General features: G+C 36.7%; 1 protein-coding gene across 1 annotated transcript in view; it reads left to right on the top strand.

Moving 5' to 3' along the window:
- The window catches only part of CCDC171 (coiled-coil domain containing 171), a gene marked incomplete at its 5' end in the record, with an annotated part of 155,787 nt that overhangs the window by 60,313 nt on the left and 80,367 nt on the right, over nucleotides 1–15,107 (top strand). The window contains 5 exon segments of the mRNA XM_082497984.1: nucleotides 841–1,029; nucleotides 6,566–7,070; nucleotides 7,821–7,937; nucleotides 13,743–13,969; nucleotides 14,641–14,823. Coding sequence (XP_082354110.1) covers nucleotides 841–1,029; nucleotides 6,566–7,070; nucleotides 7,821–7,937; nucleotides 13,743–13,969; nucleotides 14,641–14,823 — 1,221 coding nt within the window.

Here is a 15,107-nt window from a genome sequence, read left to right as displayed (position 1 = left end):
TTCAATTTAGTATGGTTATTGAGATTGATTGTGAGGTGTCTAGGGCTCTTTTCATGTACTTACCAGCTTTTCAGGGATTTGGGTCAGTGTTGTTACCTGTGTTGTACCTGCTTTCTGAGAACAAAATTTTTCTCCTGCAGTTTTGTGTCAGCTATTCGGAAGGTAACTTGTGATACTCTGTAGCAACGAAATGTAGGCAGGTGTATTTAGAGGTCATTGTCGGGTTAATTCATTCCTCCATTTAGTTTGCATGGGAGCTGCAAAGTTAAACCACAGAGCGAATCCCTTCATGCTTGTTGAAAACACATCAAAAATCAATGAGCTACTTGTACGGGAAACATTCTGTACACCAAAATTTCCTGAAAATTATTTTAATACTTAATAATATATGGAATGTCTTGGCTTTCCAATAAAACTAAAAATAAAAGTAAGGGCATTTTTTTTCGTTACTGTTTGCAATCCTTGCAAACTGCTAAAGGACTGGTGTAGTTGGATTACTAAGTTAGCAGCACAAGATTCAATGCACTTCTTTCAAAAAATCGTGGTAAGTGTCCGGTTCGGGTTTCCAACAAAGAAGGCAACAGATATCTGCAAGGTGTATAAGGATGGCAAAACTGAAGCCAAGGAAAATTTGTTATCCCAAAATATGTCTCAGTTTTGTTGCAAGATTCAAGTAAGTAATCTGTTGTGAAAGGCTTTTACTTGGTTTTAATAAATATGTTGATGAAATTACGATTTAGATTTTATGCTGAAATAGTCTGAGCTTAAGTTAATATGAACAATTAAAGTAAAAAGGTGTTTTGAGAGGTAAAATATTTTTTTTAAATGTTTGTCACGCAGATATCTCACCTAGAATATGTTTGTAAGAAGAAGTCCAGTACTATGAAGGAACTTCAGCAGAGCCAGGAAGATGCTTTTAGCAAAATGGCTGACCAGATGAAAGCACAGGAAAGCTGTTGGCAGAAACAAAAAACTTATTTGGAACAGCAGTACTCAGGTCTCCTTGGGGAAGTTCATGCAAGGGCACAGGTATGGTGCTGTGAACTTCTGATTTCTTTTTCTTGTAAATATTTAATGGATTATATCAGTAATTTAAGCTCCTAACCAATTTAAGGTTATTTGGGAATTTTAGTATATCTTTAAAATAAAAATGCCAACATTGTGCTGGTATTAACTTCACTTATAATAAGAAATAAATTACTGTTTTAAAACATTCCAGAAATGAATTGCTTAATTTGTTTCTAGTTTCTAGTTTCTAGTGATTTTTTTTGAGAATGTTAAAGCTGTAATACTTGAATTGCTTATTTAAAGAATTATATAGGGCAGCAGTTACTTTTTCAGTGTCATGCTTTGCAAAGACTCTGTAGAGCAACAGTAATGTGGTGTCATGTGGGGATAAATTTAGATACATACATTCTAACCCTGAGAACCAATTAGCAGTTACAGTGGTATATTTCAGCAGTATTAAAGGACTTTGTTATACAGATACTACAGTGGGCAGTGGTTCAACAATATAAAACTGTCATCGATTGTTGGAAAAGTTATTTGTGATCTAAAATTTTCACACTTGTTCTACAACCACAATTTACTGTCTTTACAGTCACATTCCTTCACACGTGTTTCAGTTACAAGTGTTGTGAAATAGAGAAAATAAGATATGCTTTGTTATTTGTGACATCTGAGACTTGCTTCATCAGAAGAATGCTGTATTTGACTCAGATTTTGGGCTTGGAAGCCTTTGCACTGTGAAAAATGTATTTATGAAGACTTCTTTAGACAGAGCAATTTGTGGTAATTCCCTGGGAATGAGTTAAAATCTTGTATATATTTTTTGTTTCATATTTACATTTCACATTGGATATTGGCAATGCTAAACATCCCTATGAGTTGAATAAGTGGCATCCATACTTACATCAAGTTCCCCCAGCGTCCTGTAGTTTCACTTTATGAAATCCTTGCCAACAAAAAGAACGACACAATGAGGAAGCTTAATTTTAAAAATGACTTTTTATTCCTAAAGAAAAAGTGGAGTTAGGCAATTTAGATTTCTGCCTGCTTCTGCACAAAAGCAAGGTCTGAGTTATCTCTTTCAGAACTCTAGCGTATTGTGGAGAATTGGTGCTGTGCAGTACTGTGCCGATCTTCGGGATGGCGCCGAACCTGCCAGTCTTCTCAGCTGAAATTTGTAGACAGCAAGCAGAGTGTGTACTGAAAACAGAGTTGTCTTTTGTGGAGCGTGCATTAGGCATGGCTTCTGGAAAAGACTTTATCTGTCAGCTTACTGTACGGGACTACTGGGTTTCTAAGAGGGAAATGCTTTCCCTTAGAAACACCTAGGCATGTTTTCTAACAGGTTCTGTAGTGTTGGAGTACAAGCTGCTGGTGGTGTAAACTAGGCAGCGCAATGTCTGTATACATTTAGATGACTCAACAAAACTTTGTCTCATCTTTTTTCCATCCCATGTTCCAGTTTGCTTTCTTTACTCTTCCGTGTCAATCTGCAAGGAAGATAGTCTTATTTCTTGTGGATTTCTAGTTTGTGACTGACTTTGGACCTGCAAATATCAGCTGAAGCATTTCCCTTTCTAGGATCTGTAGAGTCCATGGATATCTGCCATTAGGGCTGTCGTAATCCTGAGTGCTTGTTTTTCGTAAGACTTGATTGTGTTTTACCTGTTGGATTTTGAGCCTGTTAGCCATATTTGTCTGCAAGATCACTGCTCTAGTTGGATCAGAGGTCTGCAGACAAATATTGCAGTCTTATTTCCATAGGAAACAAGGAAAAATGTGCCACAAGTTACAGAATGTTTTCAAAGGGTCTTTCAGATATTACTGAGTGCCAGTGTTTACATAAAGATACAGAATGCAATATTTAAATTTAATTATTTTAACAGGCTTTATTCATTAAATTTTATAGGAAACGTATAATCAGTGTAAGTGGAATATAAGTTGCCAGTATTCTATACTTTATTATACAACTGTGGGTCTTATCACTGTAGGACGTTTATTCTGGCACTACAAGCAAACTGTAGCAATTTGCCTTATTTTCCATTCAAAGACCTGAGTGTTAATTGCAAGCAGTATAATGAACTAATCCCTTGTAGGTGTTTTTGCTTTCCTGCACCAAGTTAATGGTACATCATAGGATGCATCCTTTTTTTTGTAACTTTGTCTTCCACCAGTGTTCCATGTCTTCTTCTAGGCATTTTCTCCTCAGAGCTCTGCGTTGAGAATTCTTTATTTATTCCAGTTGTTGCTACATGTACAAAGGCAAACTGAAGACTGTCAATTCAGACTCTCAGGATTTAACTGAGAACTCTAACTGCACAGCAATATGAGTAATGTACCTTGGAAATTATCATTCTGGTTTCTTAGAACTGCCGTAGAGCGTTAGGGCTTTTCAGAATGGTTCTCCTTATGATTGAAATGTAACATTGTGATATCTGGAGGTTTTAGTAGCAGTGACACCTGCTGCTGCTTCTGTCCCCAACCAGTACTGTTCGGGGTCCCCTATGCCAAGATAGGATCTGTGGATGTTAATCGGTACTACTTCAAAACTGTTACTGTAGGTCGGATGGTATAATCAGAAAGCAGTTTCACTGTTTTTCTGTAGGGTGGAAATTCCCAGAGTGGCCTTATTACAGATCAGCAATAAATAAGGCACTCTAGAGATACCACTCTTCTTTGTCAATGGTCTCCATGTTTGGAGAGTCAATGGAGCTTAAAATTCATATCCTTTTTCCTTGCCTTTTGTAGCAGGAGTGCAGTCCTCTTGATTTGATAGTGTGCCATTTTGAAAATGTTACTATGCCTGTTCCTTAACCTCACACAAATTATTTATTCAGACTCTGCACAATCTCATAGGAAATGTCCTCTGAATTTTAACTATCGGTTGTTGTTTGTTTATTATGTAGACATTTATTAATCTGTCCCCATTTTTTTGTGGCAACCACTTAAAATAGAAGGGTTTTGTTCTGGTATGCAAAAATATGTTGTAAGAGAAAAATCCTGTAACTACTTTAAAAATGTTAATTTCAACAGAAAAATAAAAGGTGTGCTAAATAGGAAAGAGGAAAAGTCCTCTAGGGAGAAAAAAATGTTTTTTCTTTTATTGGCTTTTTTTGTTGTTTGGAAGCCTTGCATTTACAGCAAGGCAGGTGAATTAGCTAAAGGCAGTGATATCTTGCAATTGTATCAAAAGTCAATGCAGTCAGTGCAAAAGGAGAAGTACCCATAACTATACTGTTCCTGACCCACCATGTGTCTTTGATAGACATATTCTGGCCCATGTACTTAAAATATAGGAAAGAAGTGGAGGGCAGTTGTGTTGATGTTGTTTATATAGATGTTTATATTTAGGGAAAAAAAAACAACTGCTGAAATACAGGAAAACGTTTTGAAGTCATAGTGTCATTATATTTCTAGTTTCCAATTCTGTTTTCATGCCAGAATAAAGGGTAGCAATCCAGAAAGAAGTAGGATAAAACAGTGTTGCTAGTAGCCACCTGATTTTTTTATTAAGGGTTCGTGGAATCCACCAAGCTCTGTAACCCAGTGAGATGTTCCTCAAAGCTCAAACACTGAAGCAAGCTGGGTTGCCAGTGTTTGGAAGAGAATTCTATGTCCCTTTCAAAAAATTGCTTTTAAGCTTCAAAGAAAACAGTAGAAAAAGTGTAGGGTAAGACAAAAGCAATTATTAGCTGGTAAAACCAAGAAGGTGTATCTTCTTACAAAACTTTTACATTTCTGTCATCAGAGATTGTCTTGTTCACTTTTGCATATTATGGTTTAACCATAAGCATAAAAACACTAAGCTTTTTTAAAAAATTAATTTTAATTAGCTAGAGCACTGAATGTTAGTATTGCTGCCCAACAGCCCTGTAGGGATCACACTTTGTTTACTCAGATATTGGCCTTTCACCTGTGATGGCCAGAAAACATAAGTTGTTTTCTAAATTCAGCTTACCTTTTCAGTTCCTTCCAGTCATGCTATCAGGTTTTTTTTCCTATAAAAATCAAATACTGTAAATAATGCAGTAGCACTGAAAGTATTGTATATGTTCATACTTAATTTTAGAGAAGTGACATATGAAGCCTGTAAATTGCATTTTGTAGTTAAATCTTTTAGTTACCTACTCTATTTTTGTATCACTGAAAGTATTTTAATAACACTACAAATTCTTCCTCTTCCAAAAAAATAATAAAATATTTATTTGGTCAAAGACATTCTGAACTGACTAGGGTACATCGCTATAGTAGCATGGAATCTTTTATTTCCATTCTAGGGAGAGTGGTGGGTTTTTTTTTCCCCTGTTGTGCTTGCAGGATGGAGGAGGGAGAAGAAACTAGAGTGCCCCCCAGACGACTTGCTTGGGACCTGTACCAAATAAAACACAGGGGAATGTGGCTGGATGATACCATTTTACTTCTCTTTTGGCCACTGCTAACAGGAATAACCTCACACCATTTTTAACAAAATGGCTTGTAGCTCTGAGAGGTAGCTGAAGCTTAGGTTAATCCTCTTTTCTTCGTCATACGGACTTGTCATTCCATTCATGTTTGCCTTTTTGTGTCCAAGTAGTGTAACTGGAGTGTAAGCATTTAACTTGAGCTTGTGGATTCTTTGTGAACAGTGCCTAAAATTTATTATCTCCTTGTACCACTGAATCCTTTGTAAACGGAGTCTCAAGTGTTTGTTCCAATCACAGAGGACTCTCATGCATCAAGAAGCCAGTATAAGTCTCTGAGGTCCCAGCATAGTGTCTTGATTCCTATACAAGAACTGCATTTTATCAAAAGCAGCCAGTCTGCGTGGTCTAACCTTAGTCCTGGCATTCACTGGCTTATTAGTCTCTTCATTTTTGCTACACCAGTTTACTGTTTTAAATCTCCCTGTTGCCCTGTTTCAGGGCATATAGAGGAAAAGAAAAAATGTTCTGCAAGTTGAAAAGAATCTGTAATGGCACTAGTCAAAACAAAAATATCTGTATTACACTGTTCTTTTGAAAACTCAATTCTGTATGAGACCTAATTAATCTGTGAATATATAAGTAGGGGGTTGATTACAAAGTAATTAAGAGATCACCTTTACTTCCCCTTTCCCAGCTGCTGCCAATCTGTCTAGGTTTATCTTCCAGAGTCTTCCTTCTTTTTTTTCCTCTCTGTTATACTAACTTTCTTTTCTGCTTTGAAGAGCAATGTTCTTTCTGAAATTGGAGCATGTAATTGCTTATTGTTAAGCCGACTCATAAAACTGTATTGTGGACAACAAGGTCCTGTTGGACCTTCTGTGGGCTATTGTGGTACTAGTGGATTATCGTCAGAAATCTGGAGTCCATCTGTAGTTGAAGATTGTGCAAATTTTCCTCATGTTTTCATATATCTGGTTCTGCAACTGTTTGCTAAGATACTTTGACAGTCATTGCTAATAACTTTTGTTCTTTTAATGTGTTATTTGAATCAGAAAAAAAATAGCTTTGTCTAGGTAAAAATGATTTTGTTATTTTAAAAAATATCTTCTAGTTAATATTTTTCTGGGTTTGTTTGATTTTTTCCCTTACCCCAGGAATACCAAGAAACAGCAGAGAAAAACAAGGAAAAAATGTATGTCCTTGAAAAAAGACAGGAGAAATTGGCCCTTGAAAATGTATCTGTGAAAAATATGTTAATGCATGTTCAGAAGGAGCATTCATCTCTCCTGGCAGCCTGTGCTCTATTGGCAGGTGCCCTGTATCCTCTCTACGGCCGCTTGTGTGCTATGTCTTCCCAAAGAGACCTCCTCCAGGATCAGGTCAACATTTATGAATTAGTGAACCAGGAGATTAGGACCCTAGTTCATGCTCTCTCTGATGTAGAGGAAAACAATCAAGATGAAGAAAATCTGAAGAAAAGAAAATTCAAAGGCCTGATTCATGTATTCCGAAGAGGTGTGATTGCAGTTTTGGCAGCTAACAGACTTAAAGTTTTAGCCCAGTCTTCTCGTTCCCTCTTCTCCTGGGTAAATGGCTTCAAAGAAGGCATTGGAATTCTAGTTTGTATAGGAGATTCCAAAGACAAGCGTAATGTGTCAAGTAAGCTAATTGTTTTCTTCTTTGATAAGTGTTATGTCAAATTACATGGTTAGTGAACAGCAAATAGTCATGTTATTATTAATAGAGTGTAAAGACAAATTTAATGACATTTTGACAACTGTAATTTCTGGATTTGTGATTCCTGGATTTCTTGACAAATGTAATTTCCCCTAAAAGGAAATGCTTAGTCTGTTAAGCACTGAAAAAAAAGTTAGAACTACGCGCATGAACTCATACTGTTAGATACCTTTGACATTTGAGCTATGGATTTCAGAACTAGGTGTTATTGCACCTGTGGTAAATATCTTGTAATGTTCCTAAATGATTGACCATCAACATATTTTTTTAAAAATATATTTCCTCTTCTTTTATTAATAACTTCTAGTATTTATTTCATACTTAAAACGTGGAAAGTTCCTTTCTCATTCAGGTAAAATATTAACGTAGAATTTCTAAATTTTTCTTTAGAGATTATGTAGTCTCCCTGTCCCTTTCTTTTACCAGACTAGCTCACACTTCCCCCTGCAAGGATAAATGCTATCAAAAATGTTTCCCAATCCAGAAGATCTGTCTGCTCTTCTGTTTTAGTAATTCTGGAAGCATATTTAATACAGTCTAAATTGTCCTGAAAGAAGAATTAGTTTGTGGCTTACATACTTAGTTTTGGTCAATTTCTGAAAGAGCTGGAGATAGTAGTGTGCCTTATCCAGGTTATTCAGTTTTATTGCTAGCTACAATTCTGTTTCACAGGTCGCGAAGAGGAACAAATGCACTGTGTTGAAGCACTCAGCTGGTTTACTAGTTCTGACCTCCTTGCTGCAATAATCAGTTCTGTCAGTGAATTACAGGATATTGTAAACAAACCAGGTAATTTTAGATCTATATTCTTGTAGTAGAAGATTAAAAAAAATTGTCAGGGTGGTTACTTCATTTCCATTTTTAGGATTTTATCTAAACTATTCTGGATCAAATCTCTGGAGAGCTGTATTGTTGGAACAGATTATTTTTCTTCGGTTGGTGATATGATACTTTATCATTTCAGTATATAGAGTCATGGAAGCGGAGGCTGGAGAGTGCTTCTAGAAAGCATATAAACAGTTTTACCTGCTTTGTTGTGAGATAGAAAAAAACCATCTACACCACACTAACAGATATTTGGCTAACCTGTTCTTAAAACCTTCCAGTGAAGTAATATTTACAAGCTACCTAGTTATCTTGTTCCACCCTTCTAATATGGAAAAGTATTTTATGGGAGCTCAACCTAACGTGTTTGATCTGTGCATTCCTTAAATGCAGGCCCTAAAACTGGCACATATTCAACCTGGGATGTTACCACTGCTGATTGAAAGGAAATAATTTCCTATTGTGTTTTGTATGATGTGAATCTAGAATTTCCAAATCTGGAACACAGTTGAATTTGAGGGATACTATTTTCACCTGGTTTCCTTGCTATCTTGTGGCTTTTGAGAGAGAAATAAAATGCTGTCAATTTTCACAACATATATATATATAGGGGTCAACATATATAGGGGTCAATACTTGGTCCTATTTTGTTTAATATATTCATTAATGACCTGGATGAGGGGACAGAGTGTATCCTCAGCAAGTTTGCTGATGATACCAAACTGGGTGGGGTGGCTGACACCCCAGAGGGCTGTGCTGCCATCCAGCGTGACCTGGACAGGCTGGAGAGCTGGGCAGAGAAGAACCTAATGAGGTTCAACAAAAGCAAGTGCAAGGTCCTGCACCTGGGGAGGAAGAATGCTAGGCACCAGTACAGGTTAGGGGCTGACCTGCTGGGAGATAGCTTGGAGGAGAAGGATCTGGGGGTTGTGGTAGACAGTAAATTATCCATGGCCCAGCAATGTGCCCTTGTCGCCAAAAAGGCCAATGGAATCCTGGGCTGCATAGGGAAGAGTGTGGCCAGTAGGTCGAGGGACGTCATTCTCCCCCTCTACTCGGCACTGGTGAGGCCACAACTGGAATACTGTGTCCAGTTTTGGGCTCCCCAGTTCAAGAGGGACAGGGAACTGCTGGAGCGAGTCCAGCGAAGGGCAACTAAGATGATTAAGGGCTTGGAGCACCTCCCTTATGAGGAAAGGCTGAGAGAGCTGGGACTCTTTAGCCTGGAGAAGAGAAGGCTGAGGGGAGACCTTATTATGGCATACAAGTATCTAAAGGGTGGGTTGAAGAAGGATGGAGCCAGGCTCTTTTCATTGGTTCCAAGTGACAGGACGAGGGGCAATGGGCACAAGTTAGAACACAGGAAGTTCCGTTCAAATACACGGAAACAGTTCTTTACGGTGAGGGTGACAGAGCACTGGCACAGGCTGCCCAGGGAGGTTGTGGAGTCCCCTTCCCTGGAGATTTTCAAGACCCACCTGGATGCAGTCCTGAGTAATGTGCTCTAGGCAATCCTGCTTTAGCAGGGGAGTTGGACTAGATGATCTCTAGAGGTCCCTTCCAACTCTGATAATTCTGTGATTCTGTGATATCAGTCCTTATTTTGTGTCTGCTGTGTTCCCTCTCTAAGGATATGCTTAATTAGATTTGTGTCTAGATTCCTTAATTTTCTCAGTCTCTCCTCATATAGAATTCTGCTGTGCCTATGGACAATTTTAGTGCCAGTCTCTGGAAATGTCACCTCTTGATTCCCAGCTGTTAACTATCTCCTTAATTTCTTTGCAGTGAGGACTGATGTAAGATCTCACTTGGTTCCTCTGCATTGCTGTCATCCTTAGTTCTTTGATACCTGGTAGTTTCAAAGTCCCAACAATTTGGTCACAGAATAAAGGATATTAAAGGAAGGATAATTTATATGAATAAAGGGAAATAGCGGGACAGAGAGAAGGTGATACGTTTCCCAGAAGCCTGAACAGTAAACTGGTAATGGAAATCAGCCATTGAATCATAAGTGTTTTGATTCAGTTCCAGGCGCTCTTTTCTTTGATCATCCTGTTCTCAATAACTTGAACTTATGTCCATACAAAAAAAAGTTTGAACTGTGTTTTAGAATATTTGCAGGTTTTATACTGCAAGTGTTGCTGTGTATGGAGTGTTGAGTAAGAACAGCAAATTGAAAAGGAATTAAGAGAAATGTTACAGCAGCATTGATGTGCTGAAGTGACTAGTTAGAATACCCTAAACCTCATGATACTTTGCTGGTACTGAAGTATATGAGAATTCTGTTGGACTCTACTTGCTTGATACCTCTGCACTCAACACAGTTTAGATTTTGAGAATTAGGAAAAGCCATGCTGAGAATGTTATGGTCAGTCAGTTTGGTGATTCTTTCATGGCTTATCTCTATTTTAAGTCATTTTCACAGAACCTCAAGATCTAACTGCTCATGTATTACTTGGAATTCTGTTGCTCGTGAGATCAAAAGTTTCCCAAAAACCTTTGGTTCAAAAAATAGTAATAAATAATTTAAAGTTTGACATGAAATTTCCAGAAGTATCGAAGTGATAAGGCTCTGAAGGAATATATTTGAAAGAAAGCTTGCATACTTAGGAAATTATTTTATGTTCTGTAAGTCATATTTCAAATAGGATTTAAACCTTCAAACTGACTTAAATGATTTTAAAGTTTTTTTAATGTAAATAGACAACCTGAGAGGCATCTGCTCTCTTCAGATCTTGAAATAATGGCAGTTCCAGATTAGACTGCACATCACAGGAGGGTGTAGGTGCTATATGGATCTACAATATGGAATGGTTTGCTGTCTTAAAAATTACTTTTAAAGATGGCTAGGTTCTGAGGAACCATTTGAGGCAGCTGAGAGAAACGGAATCTGGATCACTCAGATGACACTGAAAATTTTTAGGCTTGTGCGCTCTGGTGATTTGAGGCACGCTTCTTGAGCTTTTAACTTTTTAAAATGTGGTTTTGGTTTGACATTCATGGTCATTTCCCTTCACACTGTTCATTGGTTTGGTTCTCATTCCAGCGTGTCTTGGAATGATCTCTTAGCTTCAGTTTGAATACAAGTTCATTAAAGTGTTGGGGTTTGTAAGGTTAATTTTGTCGGTTTGTTTGAAGAGAAACTGTACTGCAAGAAACCAGAGAAAGTAAAGGTCAAGCTTTTTGAATACAAATATCATCAACTGTTACATACACAAAGCTTTTGAAGCTTATCATGAAAATTTTAATCTTGTGCAGTACTACTAAGTTCATCTGGCTGACTGTTCTATTTCACCAACACAGAGTAAACAAGAATTCTTTCTTCATCTGTCAGTGAAGTAAAATTTGCCACTTTTCACTCTTTTTCTTCATTTGTTCAAAGTAAGAGTTAATTGCTCTTTGTGATGTACCTGTATTTGTGTTAATTATTTCTTATACACATCATAATGTACATCATTTAATGCTTTCATTGTAATTCCTTGATCTTTATTGGGCAGGTACTTAAAATGTGTATACTTAAACCCTATATTCTCTTCCCAGTGATTAGAGATAGTTACTTGTGGAATTGCATTATATTCTCATTTCATCTTTCAAAGGAGTCAGTAACTTGCATCAATTTACTTCTGTGTATTAGCTCCAAACTGCTTCCCATTAAAAAAATAAACAGAGTTGCTGATTTGCTTGTTATTGCCCATCCCAAGAAAGTGCCTTAAGTTGTAGATACTGAAGTATACTGAATAGCGGGAATCCTGGTTATGAAATTGAAAGATGGTTTCAAAATGCTGCAACACAATTGCCTGAACTATTATTATTAATTTATTTTTAATGCAGTTAAACTGGAGGTTCAAGACATAGGGAAAGGGACTGCCTTCCTAGGTACTGCACATATGGAGAAATACTGTGTTTTCTGGCAGGCAAACAATCTCGTGTAAAATGAGATACCAGGTGGGAATACTAGGAAAAATGAAGGAACAGTAGCTTGTTGACAGTATCCTTGTTTAGTTATTTACCAAAAATCACCTCAAAGGAGAGTTTTTTAGAACATTTTGTTGTCATCTTACATGGAAGGCAGTGCAAATAATGTTCTTTTAATTTTAGGTTAATATAACTAAACATTCAAACTAGTGAATGCATCATGTCTGGAGAAAAGAGATGGTCTTTGAAACTGAAAGACAGGTAGGACAGGCTAATCTGTGATAAGAGTTCAAATGATGAAAGTAGCTTATCTTTTAAGTGATCAGTAGTAGTGAACCAACATAAGGAAAAAAGAAGAGCCTTGGCCAAAGTAGACAGAGCATTAGAATAGCAGTTTCTTCTGCGTACGAGAATAATAATTTTTTTTTAATTTAAAAGGATTTTTTTTTAGTTGAAGTGCAAGATAAACATGCTGGATAAGATTTTTAGCTTTGGAAATGAATAGAAAGAGTGCTATCTTAGACATGAAGAAAAGACAGATTTACTACTAGCTGGGATTAGGGAGAGGATGTACTCAAAAACTGTACTCCAGTTAAGCACTGGAATCATTGGAATGGTGGTATTTTGAAACCAAGCAGCAGAATGGCTCTGAAAAAAGAGTATTTGACTTTATCATGTGCTTTTTTTGTTGTTGTTGTTGTTGCTTAAAGGTAAATTTCGTCTCGTGCAAATTATACATTCTTTATGATGGGATTCATAATCTAAAAATATCAATGGTCATGTTCTGTTTGCTTTGAACCTTTGTCTTTATCCTCACAATATATAAAAAGAAATTCTTTAACTTAAAATGCTGTGGTTATTTTTTCTGTTTATACTCCTAAGTAAATATTTAATTCACTGCAGCAACAGGAGATCTGCTGTACTACTGAATGTAAATAAGCTCTTCCATGCTTGTCATCTTACACTGATAGTATCATAAGACAAGTAATGACAGATTAAGACCTGCCTAGCAGAGGGAAAACTAAATTACAAGACTTTTATTAAGGCATAAATAAACCTATTAACTGTTATCTGGAATACCAATTAGTGGAAGGAGCACTGACAATTTTATTTATCAACATTAAACACAATTATTAATTACAGACCTGATGAATCTAGCAGTAAGCAGGACATGTTGGGTGTGCTGGGGCCTTAAGTCCATTATATGAGAAGGATGATTACCAAAATCCTGTGGGGAAATAAGTAATTGTAGCTGTAAAATTTTAATTGCCTTGGAATAAGGTAAATTATATTCTCTTGTCTCAGAATATAAATAGTATGGCATTAAGGTACCAAGCCTCACTAATTTTGAACTGCAAATGATTTAGACATCTATAGACGGGAGGGAAGAGGAGTCAGGAAACCCTCAGAAATTTGCATTGTAAATATTGCGATAAAATGATTTACCATGTGCTATCACATCTGACATATTTGACCTGGCTTGCATTTTCTTGTATCCATCTTACATAATTTTTGAATTACAAAATAAGAACGTCTAAGAAAGACTTAAGAAAGTATCGTATTGGAGGAGAACATGAAAACAACTGGAAAATTATTCTTTGACAAACAAATCCTATTCTTCAGAATCCTATCCTGCCCTTCCATTCAAAGATTGATAGGAGCGTTCATTGCTACATACAGAATTTGTCCCGAAGTATCTAAGATATTCCTGTGAGCTCAATCTTCCGCTCTTTAATGGAAACTTCTTACAGAGTATTTTTAAGGTGCTATTTGTTGTCATTGCTTTTTTCCACTGAAAAAAACTCAAAATGAATAACCTACTTGATGTTTCTTTTTTGTTGTTGTTTCTTAAAGATCCAAAGCCCTGGCTTTCCAGACACTTGCTTGTAAGTGCAGCCAGGAACTCCTTTTCAAGACTTATGGACAAGCTGAATGTAATAATGGAGACTGTTCCACTAGACAGCAGCAGGAGCATTACTTATCTGGAGAAAGACTCCTTGGTACAGAGGCTGGCGCATGGACTTCATAAAATAAATACCCAGGCCCTGGAATCTGGATTGTGTGACAGACTACCCATTCTGGTATGCGTATTTATAGTGCTACTTCATCTAAACAGTAGGTTCACAGCATAAGTGTTATGGTGAAGCCCTCTTGGTAGTACCATTAATTTTGTTTCAAATTGTTTGAGTCCATTACATTGAAGTCAACTACAGAAGTTTGTTTGCAACACCCAAAAGCATTAGGGTGTGAATAGATCTTTTCTTGTGAAAAAAATCTTTTTCATTGTGAAAGAAATTCAAGAAGAGATTTGATGTACCCAAGAAAAATTTTTTGAAGTTGTATCAAAATTGTATTTGCTTTATAAGAACAAACTTGCTTTTGGCTTGAACTAAATGTAAGGTTCATTCTTTTTTTTTTTTTTTTTTTCCATTTTTCGCCTTCTTACCGTTCTGTCTTTCAGTAAAGATAACCTTCTTCCCTGTAACCAAAATGAAAGGATAAACTCTTTCTCACATAATCTGTCTTTTATTATGGGCCTTATGTGAAAACAGGTACTTCCTTAAAACCAGAATTTTCAATAACCCTCAACAGCAGGTGAAACAGGTTCACATTTTTGAACTTGTGTCTGTCTTTTAGAGGTGGACGACAAAATGACACCTTCATCTAATTTGCTTGGGTATTAAAAGTGATTAATTGTATTGCTAAAACAGCACATTTTATAGCACATGAATTTGCTTCTCTTTACTAACAGAAAAGGATAGCATCCTTGCAGAAGCAAATATTTGAATTTACACAAAGACTTCATACGGCAGAGGTGGAACGCCGCTCACTGCGCCTAAAACTTGCAGAATTCAAATGGAATTTCAGTGAGTTGAAAAAAGAAGCTGACAAAGCCCAGAGCCTGCAAGAGCAATTAAATCTGTTTAAGCAATCTGTAAGTATATTTGATTTAGAGGAGACTGCTTACAAGAGATCTTCCTTTTTACACTTTTTTTGATTTGTGTTCTTCTGAAAAACAAGTATGAAATCAATCTACTATGAACAGAATTTTCCCGAAAAATTGCCTTGTAAATGTCACTAAACTGTAAGTCAGATGTATTTGGAAGTATATCCTTTCCACTGGAGTTTCTCTTTGATTTGTAGAATGGGGTATTCTGTGTAAACTACGTTTGGTGTTCAGCAGCCCAGTTTTTCTTCCATGTGTTGAAAATGTTGGTG

This window comes from Vanellus vanellus (assembly GCF_965231255.1).
Source record: "Vanellus vanellus genome assembly, chromosome: Z".
NCBI classification, from domain to species: domain Eukaryota; kingdom Metazoa; phylum Chordata; class Aves; order Charadriiformes; family Charadriidae; genus Vanellus; species Vanellus vanellus.
The sequence above is the reverse complement of the archived record's forward strand: the minus strand, read 5'-3'. Positions and strand labels throughout refer to the sequence as shown.